The sequence below is a fragment of the Carcharhinus amblyrhynchos genome, chromosome 20 (assembly GCF_965287045.1).
Source record: "Carcharhinus amblyrhynchos chromosome 20, sCarAmb.v2.hapA, whole genome shotgun sequence".
NCBI lineage: Eukaryota > Metazoa > Chordata > Chondrichthyes > Carcharhiniformes > Carcharhinidae > Carcharhinus > Carcharhinus amblyrhynchos.
In genome coordinates this window covers 28,774,631-28,793,541 of record NC_137343.1, presented here as the reverse complement: position 1 = coordinate 28,793,541, position 18,911 = coordinate 28,774,631, and the positions used below count along the sequence as shown (strand labels likewise).

At 45.3% G+C, this 18,911-nt stretch overlaps 1 protein-coding gene across 1 annotated transcript in view; it reads right to left on the bottom strand.

The window, feature by feature from the left end:
- Positions 1–2,882: 2,882 nt before the first annotated feature.
- Positions 2,883–18,911, bottom strand: part of hip1ra (huntingtin interacting protein 1 related a) — a 165,250-nt gene continuing 149,221 nt past the window's right edge. The window contains 8 exon segments of the mRNA XM_080208802.1: positions 2,883–3,671; positions 4,369–4,563; positions 9,530–9,591; positions 9,706–9,829; positions 11,764–11,869; positions 16,271–16,371; positions 17,482–17,544; positions 18,460–18,490. Of these exon segments, the coding sequence (XP_080064928.1) occupies positions 3,621–3,671; positions 4,369–4,563; positions 9,530–9,591; positions 9,706–9,829; positions 11,764–11,869; positions 16,271–16,371; positions 17,482–17,544; positions 18,460–18,490 (733 nt within the window). The 3' untranslated portion in view covers positions 2,883–3,620.

Sequence of the window (18,911 nt, the reverse complement as noted above, 5' to 3'; positions counted from 1 at the left end):
ATCTGGTATGCTGACGATACAAGTGCTATTGGCAGAATCAGAAGAGGCTCTACAAAATTGCATACATCAGTTATAATCTAGTTAAACAAAAGGGCAAAAGAAATATATTAGATAATTAGAAACTATTGAAGTGGATGGTGTTGCTGTCTATTTAGAACAAATGATAAGGTGGAAGTTAGAATAGTTAGAAGTAACTGTGAAGATGAAAGATGTGTTAACAGCAAGAAAACGCAAGGCTTGTAGCAAGGAAAAGCTCAGATGCTATGCTCTATCCAACTTCCTGTATGCCTCAAACCTAAATAATAAGAGAAGATAATACTGGCCCTGAAAATATATGCTAAAATATAGGGTTATAAATCCATCTACAGACTATAGAAGATGTGCTTGAAATTGCAAGAGCACACAAAAGCCTAAAAGTGACATCCAGAGAGAAAAATGTCAATATTTTGGCCACTTGATCAGAGTTGAAAATCTAGAGATCTCTTGTGGAGGGCAGCAGAAAGGGATTGCCTTAGAGTGCAGATAGATGATGGATGTCACACTCACTACAGATGAGCTAGAGTGAATGTCTGAGGATGGTATAAGGCAGATGAGAATAGCATGCCATGACAGCAAATCTCCTGGAAGCACTAGCTGCAAGCAGAAGCAGTAATGTTCACAGGCCTCTGCAACATCCATCCTTGCCTCAGTATCCTCAGAAGTTACTCATTCGGTCCTGGTGACATATAACTTTAAGTATAGCCACTCTTTCTAATATCTCTGTCCATTTTGTATCCAACCAGTGTCTCTCTACCTCCTTTCACTGACTGGAGAATTCCCTATAGGAATTCACCTCTGAAGGAGTCAATGCTGAGATATTAAAGTTACTACATTTTCCAATAGCTACTTTTTGAAGAATGATATTGCCAAAACCTTTCCTGTCCACCCTGTTTCCCCAGCTTTTCCTACATTTGGTATTGCAGCTGCTGCAACCCACCTTGGCTATCCAGTAGAACACTGGACCAATCCACTTACATGTCAAACTTAACAATTGCCACTTTAATCTGCTGCTGTGATGGTCTCAACTTCCACATCCTAGATTTTGATTTATTATTGTCACATCTATTAATATAGAGTGAAAAGTATTGTTTCTTGCATGCTATACAGACAACACATACCATTCATAGAGAAGGAAAGGAGGGCGTGCTAGTGTTAGTCATTGGTAGGATGGAGAGAAAGATCAACTTAATGCAAGGTAGGTCCATCCAAAAATCTGGCAGCAGGGAAGAAGCTGTTTTTGAATCGGTTGGTACGTGACCTCAGACTTTTGTATTTTTTTCCCAAAGGAAGACAGAATGTCCGGGATGCATGGGGTCCTTAATTATGCTGGCTGCTTTGCCAAGGCAGTGGAGAAGTGTAGACAGAGTCAATGGATAGGAGGCTGGTTTGTGTGATGGATTGGGCTACATTCATGATCTTTTGTAATTTCTTGTGGTCTTGGGCAGAGCAGGTGCCATTACCAAACTGTGATACAACCAGAAAGAATGTGGCTGATGGTGCATCTGTAATAGTTGGTGAAGGTCATAGTTGACATGCCAGATTTCCTTACAGGGGCAAGTAATACTCGATGGAAATGAGAGGCTGTGGCTTGAGATCAATAGTCACCCTTGGAAGGAAAAAAATCACCTGATTATGAAAAAGTTTTGATGAGGTGGAAAGCAAACGCCCCTCGGCTAGAATACAAATGATGGAGAGAAAGTAAGTTATACTGTTCTGAACTAATTACTTCGGGAAGAGTTGAAGGTGCTGGATGTTAAATTTGTAGATAAATGTATTGAGTTATAATTAAGAGCACAAGGAAAGAAAAGAACACAAGCAAAGCTGCAAACTTGGGTATTGGCTAGACTGTGGGATCTTGGGAGAGACTTGGCAATCCTGCCTGACGTTAAATTGCAATAGAAATCTATTGCAAAACTTTACAATGTTATATTTGAATACAGACTAAGGCAGGCTTTGCATACGCTCAGTTTAGGGACTCATTTGCTATTTCATAGAATCATAGAATTGAATCTCTACGGTGCAAAAGGAGGCCATTCATTCCATCCAAACCTGCACTGACTGTTTGACAGAGTATTTTATTTACCCAGGCCCCCTCTCCCTGCCCTAATCCCACACATTTCCCATGGCTAATCCATCTATTATACACATCTTTGGAAACTAAGGGGCAATTTAGCATGACTAATTCACAAAAGTTGCACATCTTTGGTTCTGTTAATGTTGAAGTGTAGGCCAGTTCATTCAAGACTGTGTCCAACAGCCAATCTATGGATAGCACAGCAGCAGCATTGGAGTCAAAGGCATTAAAGGTAGTTTCATAAAATCCATAGAATCCCTACAGTGCAGAAGGAGGCCATTCAGCCCACACAGTCTGCACTGATCACAATCCTATCTAGGCCCTATTTCCATAACCCCAAATTTTTACCCTGCTAATCCCCCAACTCAAATCAATTTAGCATGGTCAATCAACCTAGCCCAAACATGTTTGGACTGTGGGAGGAAACTGGAGCACCCGGAGGAAATCCATGCAGGCACAAGGAAAACGTGCAAACTCCACAGAGACAGTGACCTGAGGCTGGAATTGAACCTGTGTCCCTGGCATTATGAGGCAGCGGTGCCACCCGTGCTGTTTCAGTAATGCAGTTGTAAAAACTGACCTTATACTCAAATTTCAGCAGACTGATTAAATACTATTTCATGTTGAGTTCAATGTTTTATGTGAGGCAGAATGATTGTAGATCTGTATTAACAGTAAGAGGCAACAATGATGTGGTTGGTTGTCAGATCCTTGGGATTTTCTAATCCTATTAAATATGTCTGATGTAAAATAAACAAGTGCAACAAAATGTTAGTAACTATTTATTTCAAATTTCACATGTAAAATTCATGTTTTCGTAACATGAAATTCAGCAATGCAGCTGAAGACAACTGTTCATATGGCAAATTCGTTATGTCTTGGCTAAAAGTTGACTATTGCTAATAAATAGACCACACCCATTAAAATGTCCACATACATATAAAAAGACCTTGCTCTATGGGATTTAAATCTAAAAAGGTATAATTTCTGGGGCAGATATGTACAAAGCTTCTGAAACTATTTTATTGATATTTCATAGTGCTTTCCAGCAAATCCTCAAATATTCTGACCCAGCAGCAAGTTCAAAAGTGTACAGAGCACTTTAATAACCTTTTATAGAAAAAAAGACATTTCAGTGTAATCAATAACAGTCTGATTTGTGACGGATTTCAGTTCACAGAAGTTGCAATGAATGGCTAGTTGGAGGACAATTGACTTATTCTATCTCTTCCCATTTCTATTCCACACGACCAATTTGATAATTAATGTAGGTATCGGTAACAATGATTATTCTGCAATGTTAACATCTATCCTTTACTTTCCATATAAATTATTTTAATCTGATAAAGCGATCAGGTTAAGAACAAGTAATTTGATAAAATTAGCAAGTTAAGGTTGTGGAATGTAACACTGCCATCTGATGAGCTTGACTTGTAGGAGCAGCATAGAGGAGATTCTTCTTCCCTGTTCCGAGTACTGCAGCCAATGTCAGTCTCTGCACATTTCTTTATTGAGAGCTCCGTAAATGAGCAATGTAAGTCACATCGGGTGCGTTTAGCTGCAAAACAACATGGAACAATTGTCATATTTAAAATGAGGTTATAATCAGGCAGGAGCCCACTACTAGTGTTTCGTGGCAACAAATGCACCACATTGCTCTTTGTGGGAGTTTGGTGTGTGCAAATTGGCTGCAGTATTTCCTACTTTATACATTCCCCTTTTCCTGCCATCCCCCCCATTCCTCCCCATCCCCCTGCCTCCCAAACAACATCCTGAAACAACTTGAGTTTAACAGCTTAGAGGGCGGCATGATTTGCAGTAGTTAGCACTGCTGCCTCACAGCGCCAGGGATCTGGGTTCAATTCCAGCCTTGGGTGATTGTCTGTATGGAGTTTGCATGTTCTCTCTGTGTTTGCATGAGTTTCCTCCAGTTTCCTCCTACAGTCCAGAAGGTGTGCAGTTTGGGTGGACTGGCAATGATAAATTACCCTTAAGTATCCAAAGATGTGAAGGTTACATGGATTAGCTGTGATAAATGTGTGGGGTTATGGGCATAGGGTCAGAGAGAGGGCCAGGGTAAGATGCTGTTAACAGAGAGTCGGTGCAATCTTGATGGGTCGAATGGTGGTCTCCTGCACTGCAGTGATTCTGTGATTCCTCCAAATAAGAGCCTTGGATACAAAGGTTCACCAATTTTTGTGGACTACATTACTATCAACAATATATGATCATTAAATGAGAGAGGTCGAACTTACCTGACCATCTTTTTTTGCTGGGATATTTGGTTTTTGGGAAAGTGGTGGCTTCTTTGAGATCTCCGGTTTGGCAAGCAGCTTCTCATCCTCCAGAATATCATCACATATTCCACCCAGATCATAGTGTTTTTTTCTTAAATCTCCCAGCTTCATTCTCTCCTGCTGCAGTTTATTTTCCAACTCCAACACTTTCACCTGGATGAAGGTGAGGAAAGCGATTAGTCAGGACCTTGGGGGGCCCTCCATGATATCATTTTCCCCAAGATGTTTAAAAACCGTTTATTAACTGGCCCAGAAGCTGAATTAGGAGGAGGTTTGACCATCGAGATTTGGTTTGTGGAGAAGGATTGCTGATGCCTCAATGATATAATGGACAAGCGATGTAAATCGGGTATTTCAAGATATTCGAACCTCGTTGTCAAATCCTGTTTCTATGTGATTCATGTTTAATGAAACAATGGATAAGTTGTGCAAGGACTGAGTTAGAACAAGATGATTGTTTCTATAATGCAAATTTGTGTGGGTGGAGGAAGTAGAATTGAAACCATGTAATCCACGAGGCTTCACTGCTGCCCAGCTATTAATATACCTGGCTGCTGCAGAGCAGAAAATACCAGTGAACTCCAGCCACCTGGGGATGTTCTGGATGACAACCTTTCTTTAAATATGTAACCCCAGCCATCAAGCCTGGGCTTGCAAAATCCCAGTAACTGTCCAGGCTTGAGATAATTCACACCTCTGTAACCTGTGATTATCCCCCTCTCCACTCGCATTGTCTACACCTGTAAAGACTCGCATTCCAACCATTATCTTGCAATTGTGTCTGTCTATATATGCTGTGTTTGTGAACCTGTCTCTCCACTCACCTGATGAAGGAGCGGCACTCGGACAGCTCGTGATGCCAAATAAATCTGTTGGATTTTAACCTGGTGTTTTGAGACCCCTTACTGTTTCTTCAAACATTCACAACTCTTATTTTTATTATTTGTTCCTGAGTTGTGAGCATCACTGGCTGTTCCAGCATTTATTGCCCATTTCTGAGGGTGATTAAAAGAACCACTGCTTTGGGATCTGGAGTCACATGTGTAAAGGAACCAGATGGGTTTTTGTGCCAATTGACGACAGCTTCATGGTTATCATTTTACTTTTAATTCCAGATTTTTGTTGAATTCAAATTTCACCAAACGCTGTGATTTGCTTTTGAACCCAGGTCTCCAGAGAATTACCCTGAGTCTCCGGATTACTAGCCCAAAGCCGCTGCGTCACTGCTTCCCTATCTGATGTTGCTATCCAGATGGTTAATTTCAGTGTAAATCGACGAGCAAGTACTCGCACAATATGCAGTGCCAGTGGCGAAGTTGCCTTTGAGTGACATCCATCACTTTGAGTTTGAGCGCTTCTATTGTAAGTGTATGTCTAAGGTTCTCGATCATCCTTCTCTGATAATGTCACAGCAGTGACTACTGACAGGACACAATGGAAGCTGACTTTTAGGAATAGTCACTGATCGATCTTGTTAGTTGAGGCTATGTAACGTTGACCACTTTAAGAACATAAGAAATAGGAGCAGGAGTAGGCCAACTAGCCCTTTGAGCCTGCCCCGCCATTCAATAAGATCATGGCTGATCTGTCGTGGCTCAGTTCCAGGACAGTTCTCAGTTCACTTTAGAGCGAAGGAGGATGAGCGGTGACTTTATAGAGGTTTTATGAGATGATGAAAGGGATTGATAGAGTGGACGTGCAGAGACTATTTCCTCGGGTGGATGTGGCTGTTACTAGAGGGCATAACTTTAAGGTTCATGGTGGGAGATGTAGGAGGGATGGCCAAGTTAGATTCTTTACTCAGTGTGGTTGGGGTGCGATAGTGATAGTGGAGTCAGATACTTTAGGAACTTTCAAGCGGTTATTGGATAGGCACATGGTGCACACCAGAATGACGGAGTGGGGTAGCTTGATCTTGGGTTTGGACAGAGCTCGGCACAACATCGAGGGCCACGTTCTAAAGCTTGCTAGGGACTGATTCAATAATTGCAAAACTGCATCTCTTGGAGTTGCTGGAGTCAATTATACAGAATTTAGTTCCCAACAAAGGATGGGTTTGGATTAGGTGGGATGTTAAAATGTCAGATTAAATCTAACTATGGTGACCAGATGTCAGATTTCGTACCTGACAGTCTGGATTTCACTGCATCAGAGTCCTTTCCAATGTTAGCCAGCCTTCCATTTGGTATTTCAAAGCCAAGGTGATAGCCTTACCATTACTGTGGCTAACCACCACATGACATTGGTGATGACACTGAGAATACTGACAGCTACATGTAAAACCTTTCCAGTTTATCACTTGATTATGCAAAGGATGATAGAAATGGTTTATAGTCAGAACAACTGTGTCTGTATACAGGTCACACTTTTGTGTGGTTCCGATGACCTGTGAAGAGGATCAGTGCAGGAAATATAGCCCCTGTTTACAGCACAAGCTGCTATATAAAATGGTTAAAGGCCCTATTTGAATATTAGTGCATGTGTGAGTGAAGTAGAATAATAAGTGAGATGGCTAAGTGGCTAGGGAGAAAGATGGGTAAAATGATGAAGTGGAAAGTCAGATGTCTAGCATTTCCTGGGTAAGTATTCAGGCAAGTATTGCAGATCTTTCCCAAGTCTCCAACTCATAACTCCAAATCAGAAACAGACGCAGAGAGTCTTGGAAATCAGAGAAATTGCCCATTGGACATGGAAATTTCCCAGAGGTCGGATCGTCATGACTGCCACAGGGTTCTGAACAAATCTTGGTAGAATTACACTTAGCACCTTAGATTTCAGACATTCTACAAGTTCAAAGGTATCCCAATGCAGTCTACTATTTTATACCGTCTACATATGCTATTATTTATTACTTAGACACAAATGTCCATCAAATACTTATTTGCAGGTATCCATTTTTCAAGAAACGTATGTGATACATGGAGCAGCAGGCTATATCTATGCATTATTCAAATATTTATCATAGTAAATGTTATTCTACCAACGGAAATCTGCTTTGTGCTGTCATTTTAGCTGGGCACTGAAGGTAACCCATTTTCATCAGTTGTACCCAGAATGCATCTGGTCTTTGTTGCAGAGATGGGAAGATTCAGCCCAATATTATTCCACTAAACAAGAAATTTAACACCAGCTGTGTCATGATAAGAACTAGGATGCAAATTTGCCCTGTTAGTTACTCCATTGGCTCTGGTGTTGACCCACATGATAGATTGTAAATTCATTTTCTTACCTGGATTAAACAAATAAAAATAAGTCTACTTTGTGACAAATCAAACACCATTTACAGTGTCAGTGGTAGGTGTGAGCACACTGCAGATTGTGAAGAATATACAGGTAACCCTGTCATCTTCATTTCTTTAAAATCTGGAGTTGAACTTGCATTTACTGCTCAGTGTAAATCTGTATTTTCTCCTTCAAAGAACAGAAAGACACGGCTCCTTGTATTGGCTGTCCACACCAAATGAAGCCTTGGTATATGTGACAGGAAACCCAGAAGCCCAGCAGACTTGTAGGGAGTGCCTGCCTCCATCACCCAATGACAAAGAATTGGCCTCGTGACGTTCCACCAAGTCCCTCCCCGCTCCCCTCCCCGCTCCCCTCCCTCCTCCTCCCCCGCTCCTCCTCCTCCCCCCTTCCCCCCCTCCTCCCTTCCCTCCCCCTCTCCTCCTCCCTTCCCTCCCCCCTCCTCCTTCCCTCCCCCCTCCTCCTCCCCCCCTCCCCCTCCCCTCCCCCCCTCCTCCTCCCCTCCCTCCCTCCTCCCTTCCCCCCTCCCCCTCCCCTCCCTCCCTCCTCCTCCCCCCTCCTCCCCCCTCCCCTCCCTCCCTCCTCCTCCTCCCTCCCCCTCCCCCTCCCCTCCCTCCCTCCTCCTCCCCCCCCTCCCCCCTCCTCCTCCCCCCCTCCCCCTCCCCTCCCCCCCTCCTCCTCCCCCCTACCCCCTCCCCTCCCCCCCTCCTCCTCCCCCTCCCCCTCCCCTCCCCCCTCTCTCCCTCCCCCCCTCTCCTCCTCCTCCTCCCTCCCTCCCCTCCCCCCCTCTCCTCCTCCCTCCTCCCCTCCCCCCTCTCCTCCTCCCCCCCTCCTCCTCCTCCCTCCCCCCTCCTCCTCCTCCCCTCCCTCCCCTCCCTCCCTCTCCCCTCCCTCTCCTCCCTCCCTCCCTCCTCTCCCCCCCCTCCCCCCTCCCTCCTCTCCCCCCCCTCCCCCTCCCTCCTCTCCCCCCCCTCCCCCCTCCCTCCTCTCCCCCCCCTCCCCCTCCCTCCTCTCCCCCCCCCCCCCTCCCCCTCCTCTCCCCCCCCCTCCCCCCTCCTCCTCTCCCCCCTCCCCCCCCCCTCCCCCTCCCTCCTCTCCCCCCCCTCCCCTCCCTCCCTCCCCTCCCTCCCCTCCCTCCCCCTCCTCCCCCTCCCTCTCCCCCTCCCTCCCTCCCCCTCCCTCCCTCCCTCCCCCCTCCTCTCCCCCTCCCTCCCTCCCTCCCCCCCCTCCTCTCCCCCTCCCTCCCTCCCTCCCCCCTCCTCTCCCCCTCCCTCCCTCCCTCCCCCCTCCTCTCCCCCTCCCTCCCTCCCTCTCTCCTCTCTCCCTCCTCTCTCCTCTCTCCCTCCTCTCTCCCTCCCTCCTCCCCCTCCTCCCTCTCCCTCTTCCCCTCCCTCTCCCCTTCCCTCCCTCCCTCCTCTCTCCCTCCCCCCTCCCTCTCCCTCTCCCCCTCCCCCCTCCTCTCTCCCTCCCCCCTCCCTCTCCCTCTCCCCCTCCCCCCTCCCTCTCCCTCTCCCCCTCCCCCCTCCTCTCTTCCCTGTTAATTTTGGCAGGAAACCCATTCTTCCATCTTTCCCATTGCACAGCGGCTCCCCCTACCTCTCTCAGCAAAAAACGTTTGCTCGATGGAAGAGAAGACAATGCAAATCTGAAACGATCAAAGATAGTTTTAACACGTTCTCTTTTCAAAAAGTGAAGAACTTAAACTTGTATTTGTTTGCCAGTGGCCCTGAGCAAATGTGTGGGGGCAGGGGTAGGGTCTGGGTGGGATTGTGGTCAGTGCAGACTCTGTGGGCCAAATGGCCTCTTTCTGCACTGTAGGGTTTCTATGGTTCTAACACATCAGCCAGCACAATCCCATAACCAATTTAAAAATTACCTGTGTTTCAATCTCCTCCTTTTTAAGTTTAATTCTTGACATTCCAGAAAAGTCCATTGTATCTGAGGAATAGAGAGAGAGGGACATCAGGGCCTGAACCCCAATATACGTAAGATGCAAAGTGTTAAATTCACCACCACCTTGTGAAGCAGCAAGTTGAACATGGGCGCAGTTACCTTTGTCTTCAATTTGCTCCTGTCCTGATTTTGTTGAAGCCACGACGTTGGCGGTCATTTCGTTCACGTGCCTGGAGGCCTGTTGCAATCTGGACAGGTTTCTGCTGCCCCTGGCTGCTTTCACCTGCAATCACATCAACATGTCCGTCAGTCCAGACTGTCGGTAGCTTACCTTTCTGTCCAGTGCCCCACACATAAAGTAAAACATGTCGGGATCCCCCTCAACTGGATCAGGAAGAGTTAAACCTGGAGATTGGGCTGCTGCTAAAGAAAAGCTTCTCAGAATCCTATGTAGGCAAAGTGAAGCAGATAGGCTCAGGGATTGAGAATCATACAGTGCAGAAGAGGCCAGTCAGCCCATCGGCTCTGCACTGATTCTCTGACAGAGTTGTCAGAATTCAACTGCCGTGGGAATCGGACCAGGCCACGGGCGGACAAATGGGAAGACCCACTGACCTTGCGCAGGATTTTCCAGTCTCAGGTTGAGCGAGGCCATCAACTCCAGCCCAGTATCTCACTAAGGCCCTATCCCTATAACCCCACACATTTCCCATGGCCAATCCACCTAACCCACACATCTGGGGACACTAAGGGACAATTTAGCGTGGCCAATCCTCCTAACCTGCACATCTTTTACATAAGAAATAGGAGCAGGAGTAGGCCATCTAGCCCGCCCCGCCATTCAATAAGATCATGGCTGATCTGTCGTGGCTCAGTTCCCCATTCCCGCCCTCTCCCCATAACCCTTAATCCCCTCGCTTATCAAAAACCCATCAACCCGCGTCACCTTCTCTTTGCCTATGTCCTGCTGCACCACTGTACTGTGTGCAGTTGGCTCACCAACCTCACCTCCCTTGTTCTCGTCCAGACTGGAAGCAAGAACCTCAAACCTGTTATGCAGATTGAGAGGCTGAGGCATCCGCTCCCCACCCTCCTTCCTCCTCTCAGTAGCCCCCTCTTGTTCCTGACCCTTAGAGTTAGCCAGTCTAGGGGGGGGTGGATGTCACTTGCATCCCATTGACAATGGCACCCTCTCTCCCCCTGATGAGCCTCAGTGTCTGTAGCTCAGAGGCCAGCTCATCTACCTTGAGCTGGAGCTCCTCCAGCAACCTGCACTTACTGCAGACATGGTCACTGGGAAGGACCCTGGGGTCCACCAGCTCCCACATCATACAGAAACAACACATCACATGCCCCTCCATTATTCACTATAGTAGTGTTGAAAATTTCCACACAAACTTACATGGCCCTTTTTCTCCCAAGCCCTTTTGCTCCTAAGCCCTAGTAGCTCACTCTGCTTCCCACTCACTCCGCTGCCCGCTGTCTACACCAGGCCTCCTTTTAAACCTGGCACTGTTTTAAAGCCTGCTCCCCCACAACTCCCTGCTATCCACTCCCTTAGAATTCTTAAAGCGGTAGATACAAAAAGCCCGCAAAAATGCTTTCAAATGATTTAAACAGTTCTACAAGGTAAGTTCTTACTACGAAAGTGCTTTAAACTTATTTAAACAGGTTTTTAACAGGTAATTTCTTATCTGTCTCTCTGCTCCTTCACTCGTCTGCTCCAGCAAACAGAGGAAACCGGAGCACCTGGAGGAAACCCACAACGACACGGAGAGAATGTGTAGACTCCGCACAGTGACCCAAGACCAGAACTGAAGCTGTGAGGCAGCAGTGCTAACCACTATGCCACCCCGAGAGAGGGGATGAAAGATCACCCAGTAAGGGTGCACTGGGGAACGAGAGGTATAAGTGTGACAGAGGAGTGGAAAAAATTTGAAACAGCTTGCGTTCAATTTTTGGGGTATATTGGGTCAGTCCTAACTCCTGTTGCATCCCTCATTGGTGGCTTTTATTTCAGCCAAACTAAAGCCTGTTTCTAAACACCCCTGCCAGGCCCTCGCAGACCTGACAAACAGGTGAATGGTGGTAAACCCCTCACAGCTTGATCATATTGGATACAATTCCTTATTTCAGTCGTACTGATTTCTCCTCACCCATTCCCTCTCCCCCCCCTCCCCCCCCCCCCCCGGTCTATTTAAGAGCTGATTTTCTTACCTTTGATGCAGCAACTAGCTGTGCAGTACTGGCTGCCACCTCGTGCGAGCAGACGATCAACTCTTCATATTTCCCAGTCTTCAGGACGACTTTATCGGCCGAATCCCTGGATCCGGAAAAGAAACACCAATGTGACTTGATGACACTTCACCCCCTCATCAGCCATCATCAGCTCCACTTTGGGGGAGGGGGTGGGATACCCCCATTATCAACCCAAAACTAAACGGGGATCAGGGAAGAAATAGAGAAAGCCTGGAGCACGCTCAATAAAGATGGAGGAGTGCAAATTTAACCCTTTAGCCCATTCATTTCATGGATGTATAATCAGACCCACTCCCTCTGGGTATGTGCCCAACGCTAGCTGGTATCCAATAGTGCCAGAAGCAGGGAGGTTTGTCCTTAATCCTGGGTTCACTGCTGCTGCAAATTCAATGATAGTTTCAGTAACTTTTGTAATAGAAATGTTTCCATATTGTAAAGTACTGAAGCAAACCAGGTTAAAAATTAAAGAAAATACTTTTAGAAGAGTCATACGGATTTGAAAACTTAACTGTTTTTCTCTCTCCACAGATATTGCCAGACCTGTTGACTTTACCCAGCATTTTCTGTTTTTAGTTATGGTTAAAAATAATTCAGGTTTGCATTCAATAGGATGAATATCAGCATGAAGAAAGAAAGAGCTCTTTCCTGCATCATTCTCTAAATATCCCTAACCGATGCTTTCGGGCTGCAGCTGAAGTGTGGAATCCAATCGGGTTCATTGTGAAATGGGCGGCACAGTGGTTAGCACTGCTGCCTCACAGCTGCAGGGATCTGGCTTTGACTCCTGGCTTGGGTCACTGTCTGTGCAGAGCCTGCATGGGTTTCCTTCGAACGACTGGTTAGCTGCATTGGCAGTGAAGCCAAACCAGAGTGTGGCAATTGGGGGATTCTCACAGTAACTTCATTGCAGTGTTGATTGTAAGCCTGCTCATGACACTAATAAATAAATAAATAAACAAACAGTCATTATGGTGCAGGTACACCCATAGTGCTGTTGGTCACAGAATTTCAAGATTTTAATCCAGCAAAAGTGAAAGAATGCAAATAGTGAGGAACTCAAATGGTGTTGCTCTCATATTCTACTGCCTGTGTCCCTCTGTGAAGGCTCCATTCGAGGCAAGGTTCTGAAAATGAAGGCCCCAATTTGTGTACATGTAGACCAATATTTCAGTTGGTTAGGGAGAACCAGGAAGAACTAGCTTGGATTTAGATGATGCAGAATAATCAGCTTGTGGACCAAGTGTGGAAATTAAATTACAACAACTATGGCAGGCAGCTCTGTCCACAAAACAAAAACAAGGCCTCGTTGAAGGTCAGCAATTGTGTATTCAGGAAAGAAACTAATCTAACTTTGTGTCAGTTTCATAAACGCTGCTTTCCCGGCCTTGGTCACAGAATGAAACAAAGACAAGTTACCATGACAAATACAAAACAAAACGGTGACGTATTCTGCCAATGAATGACATATGGTGACGTTACGCTGGAAGATTTCCTATTGAATAAGAAACGAAAATTGCTCATTTGTTGGAATTAACTGTAACTGTTAATTATCTGTATGAATCAACAGAAGACCATAGTGAAAATCACTGTGTCTGTTCTCCTTGCTAGCAAATAATAAAAACTTGGAAGATTGAGTACTCATCGTGCATTGTCTGGTTAATCCTCAGCACAGGTCTCTGACCTTGCAACGAACACTCAATCACAGAATTCTTACTCATTCAGTTCATGCAATAGATGGTTAATTGGTCACATAAATCAGGACCAATCTAATCTCCTGGAAAAACTTTGATCGTCTGAGGAGTTTTCCAGTCCTTCCCCCCCCCGGGTTTAGATTTATTTTTGACACTCGAGTTATTACCCCAGGTGGGTGAGTTGTTTGTATTGTGAAGGATAAAGCATCGCCACTGAGTGGGACGGGACTCACTGAACCGACCAGCAGGTCTTTTCCTAACCTTGGTACTTATTTATTTTAAAACGGTCCATATTTTAAGCATTTCTGGATGGTTCTCTCAAAAAACAAGACCATCTAGTTTAGCACCAGGTGTGTGTTTAAGCTCAGTGCTCAGGATTCTGGCTATCTTCCAGTTTATAATTATCAGAAACCTTTCATGGCTCTTGGGGGAAAAATAACAGTAACCTGAAAGCAGAATGAACATGATCTCTTCCTACTACAGCTTCAAGGCCTTCATCCTTTCTCCTTTGTGAAAGAATGTAGACATACACCTACATGTCCACAGGCTTGGGGGCAAGGGAGTTCAGTGAGTTAGTGTTAGTGAAAATAATCAGAAAGGAACAATTAAACTGAATTTGCTCTCATATGGCACTTAGTGGACATTTACAGAACAGGACTAGCTATCACGTGGATAAGTCGCCACAGCCCCAGATGGCCAGAGGCTGCTCTTCCTTTAGAGGGGGAGGGCTGACTGGTGGTGATTTAACCTAAGGATCACTGCACCTCAGGCGAGGGGCAAGGTTGAGAACGTGAGCCTTTATGAATAACCTCAGCCAGTGCGGGAATCGAACCCACACTGTTGCTGTCACTCTGCATCACAAACCCAACCAACTGAGCGAAACCAACTAAGAATAACATGGGGTAAGGCAGGTGTAAGAATGGAAAGATGCAATTACTTACACCTTGTACTGCTAAAGATCTTCTGCAGCACAAGATCCAGCAGATCATTAATGCAACAAGTGTTCTTGAACACAGGCATTCTTTCTTAGCATCTGTGGGACATTGGCATAACCCATGATATCATGGATGTTACTCTGTTCTAAATATGTTGCAGACTTCTTGCATGTTATCAATGCTGTGAACAGGGAATATTTCTTCACTCTGGCCAATGCTGATCACAAGCCAGCAATAAGTTTAGTGTCACAAGTAGGCTTACATTAACACTGCAATGAAGTTGCTGTGAAAATCCCCTAGTCACCACACTCGGGCTCCTGTTCAGGGACACTGAGGGAGAATTTAGCATGGCCAATACACCTAACCAGCACGTCTTTCAGAATGTGGGAGGAAACTGGAGCACCCGGAGGAAACCCACGCAGACACGGGGAGAACGTGCAGACTCCATACAAACAAACAGTGACCCAAACCATGAATCAAACCCAGGTCTCTGGTGCTGTGAGGCAGCAGTGCTAACCACTGTGCCACCGAATAATTAACATTTTAATGAGAGTTGTTGGTCAAATCCAGCCATTTCTTTTCTGTAATGAGTGTTTTTTTTAAATTGTATTTTCATAGCACATTTCACAACCGCCAAGTGTCCCACTTTATGATCAATCAACCATTCTTGAAGTGTGGTCAGTATTGTAATGTAGGTTAAAGCAAACAAATTTTTACACAGCAAGCTCCCACAAACATCTTGGTTTGGAGACTAATTCAAAAGATGATGTGGTGCTTTCTCAGTACTGCACTGGAAAGTCAGCCTTGAATTTCGTGTGAAGTCCTGGAGTTCCAGGATCTTCTGGCTCAGAGGCAAGAGTACCGCCAACTGAGCCATGGCTGACATCTGAACTTGCAGCAGAAACAGTTTAAACAAATCTACAGTTGTCCTTTCAGAAGTAAAGCTCTTTTACTGAGACTTGTTCCTCAGGAAGAAGGCATTAACAAGTAAAGGGACAGATGATCAGGGTGGTGAGGCATCCATCTTGTTAGTTCATGGAGGGACTTCCAGTGAAGTCAATTAAGGAGATTCACCACATATGAACCCTGTCCTGTTGCCACACCATTTTTCAAAAGCGACGGAAAAACTTGCTATCAAAGAACCACGTTAAACCAGCCCCGCCCATACTAACCTTGTTTCTAGGAAGATGTTTGAAGGGGTGGGAAGTAATTCCAGAGGAGATAATTGAAGCAGAAACCAGGTCATAATTTAAGAATAGATGAGAGTCGAGTGGTTTAAAGGAAAAAGGAACACCAGGATATGGGAACAAGTGAAGCAAATAGGATTAAGATTAGGAATACAGTTTGTGTGGAGGATAAACACCAACATGGGCTAATTGTTTGTGTCGTAATTCTTGTGTAATTCTGTGTAACGTAACCAAGATGTGGAAATGCCAGCGTTGGGGTGAGCACCGTAAGAACATGCCAGATATGAGGATACAAGCTCAGTGACAGAGTCAAACTGAATCCTAATGATAGAAAAAAACTTGAGAAGGAACTTGACCATGTTTGTGAATTGGAGAGACCTTCCATTCCTACCACATTAGTCTGCGATGTAAAAAGCTCAGATCATTGTCCGTTCTGTACTGACACTTGCACATTACTCTGTTACATCAAGCACTGACTGACTTGAGGGCACCCACCCATTGCAAGGCTGTTGGACACAGGTATCTATCTTCTCCACACAGATACAAAGTGTCCTGCCCACTACTGTGACAGCACGGTAATAAACCTCTCGTCAGGGTCAAAGGGGAAAGCGTGCAAGTGGTTTCCCCAGTGAGCGTTGGCACAGGTACTTACACCAGTTGGGTGGCGCCCCATCCCACAGCTTTGGAGGCAGAGATCAGGCCTTCCGTCCAACGAGAATTTTTTGCGTAGAATTCTTTCGGTGTGGCTGCCCCCTGTAAACGCAGAAGGTATTTCACTGACCGAATTCAATATCTTTTCCATGCAAGTCAAAAGAAATCCCTGTTTTGCAGGATTATTTTAAATGGCTGGTTTCCTCCGGGTGCTCTGGTTTCCTCTCACAGTCCAAAGATGTGGGGGTTAGGTTGATTAGAGTGTCAGAGGGATTAGTTCAGCTAAAAATGTGGAGCTACAGGGATACGGGCTGGGTGGGGTTGTGGCCAGTGCAGACTCAAATGGGCCGAATGGCCACTATGGGGATTCTATGAGATGAATTTCACAGAACTTTTTCTTCACTGACCTTTTTGTCCCTTTCTGGAGATTGAGTGACTGGCTACAGGACAAGGTGTTGCTGCAGGTTGGCTGGGCCCAGTTTAATCAAATGCTTGGTCTAATTCCTGTCCTTTATCAAAGGCCCTGTCTATTTGTTGAACTCCAGCGATGTAATCAGTAATAATGGAGCGTAGGGAGCGGCTGACATGGGAGTGGACGTGTTCAAGATGGGCTGAGGAAATCTTAGAATCATAGAATCTCTACAGTGCAGGAGGCCATTCAGCCCTTTAAGCTGCACCACAATCCCACCCAGGCCCAATTCCTGTAACCTCACACATTTACCCTAATAAAACCCCTGACATTAAAGGGGAATTTAGCATGGCCACTCAACCTAACCTGCACATCTTTGGACTGTGGGAGGAAACTGGAGCATTCGGATGAAATGCACGCAGACACAGGCCGGAATTGAACCCGAGTCCCTGGCATTGTGAAGCGGCAGTCCTACCCACTGTGACACCGTGCTGCCTTCTTCTGCGTATATTGATGAAAGCTCCAGCTTGGGACACTCTAATTGTGGGCAGGTACAAAAGATAATGCTTAAGAAAGAGAGACAGGACATGGGCATCAAAAATATAATCTGCATGGATCAGTTTAACACAGTGGATGTTGTGTTATATTTTCTAGTCCTCTTTCTGACAGATCTTCAACCTAATGGATCAACTCCTCTGATGGAGTCATGTCTGTTTGAACATTAAGGTTAGAAGTTTGTTATTAGTAGGATCATGAGGGAGACCATGAACCAGACGTCTAATTTGGACACAATCCATGCTTACCCGTCCACTTTCCACAATCTCCTTCTGCAAACTTGTTGACGCCACCACCAGTTGTCTTATTGCCTGAAGTGTAAAAGAATGCAGCATTAAGTTAGGGACATTATGTTATTAGGGATATTATTAAATTAGAAAGCGTGCAGAGAAGATTTACTAGGATGCTACTGAGACTTGCTGGCTTGAGTTCTAAGGAAGGCTGGATAGACTGGGACTTTGTTCTCTGGAGCGTAGGAGGCTTAAGGGTGATTTTATAGAGGTCTATAAAATAATGAGGGACATAGATCAGCCAGGTAGTCAATATCTTTTCCCAAAGATAGGGAAGCCTAAAACTAGAGGGTATAAGTTTAAGGTGAGAAGGGAGAGATACAAAATGGTGCAGAGGGGCAATTTTTTCACATAGAGCATGGTGAGTATCTGGGACAAGCTGCCAGAGGTAGTACTAGAGGCAGGTACAGTTTTGTCTTTTAAAAAATGTTTAGACAGTTACACGGGTAAGGTGGATATAGAGGGATATGGGCCAAACGCAGACAACTGGGACTAACCTAGTCGATTAAAAAAAGGGCAGCATGGACAAGTTGGGCCGAAGGGCCTGTTTCCATGCTGCAAACCTCTATGACTCTGTGACTGTATGATATGGTCATAGACTTCTACAACTGAGCCAAGCAAGAATACTGGAGGCTCGTCCTCGGGAGGCTCACCCTCTCGGAGGCACTGACCTTGTCAAAAATCTCTTCTTCTCTGCTCCATCGGAATATTTGTTCAAAATTAACCCATGTTAATGCAAAACTATTCTGTCTTGGGACACAACCATCACATCATTTCAACAATGAATTATGCTAGACTCCCTTTTACATAAAGTCAATATTATAAAACTAAATAAAAGTAAAAATATATTGATTATGAGTTCCAGCATTTCCAATGCCTGGTAACCGAGTCTGGTTACATTCAGCATTTGATGGCCACCTTGTGTGCAGTTCTTACCTTCATCAGGTCCGTGCACGAGTTTAAGATTCTACAATCGACAAAAAGAAGAGAATTAAATAGCCTCAATGCACATTAGCAAAGATACAAATCTAATTAAATTTGTTTGAATTAATTGGGTTGTGTGTGTGTGAGAGAGAGAGTGTGATAGAGTGAGTGAGAGAGAGACAGAGCGTGATAGAGTGAGTGAGAGAGAGACAGAGCGTGATAGAGTGAGTGAGTGAGAGAGCATGATAGAGTGAGTGAGTGAGAGACAGAGCGTGATAGAGTGAGTGAGTGAGAGAGAGAGCGTGATAGAGTGAGTGAGTGAGAGAGAGAGTGCGATAGAGCGAGTGAGAGAGAGAGCATGATAGAATGAGTGAGTGAGAGACAGAGCGTGATAGAGTGAGTGAGTGAGAGACAGAGCGTGATAGAGTGAGTGAGTGAGAGAGAGAGTGTGATAGAGCGAGCGA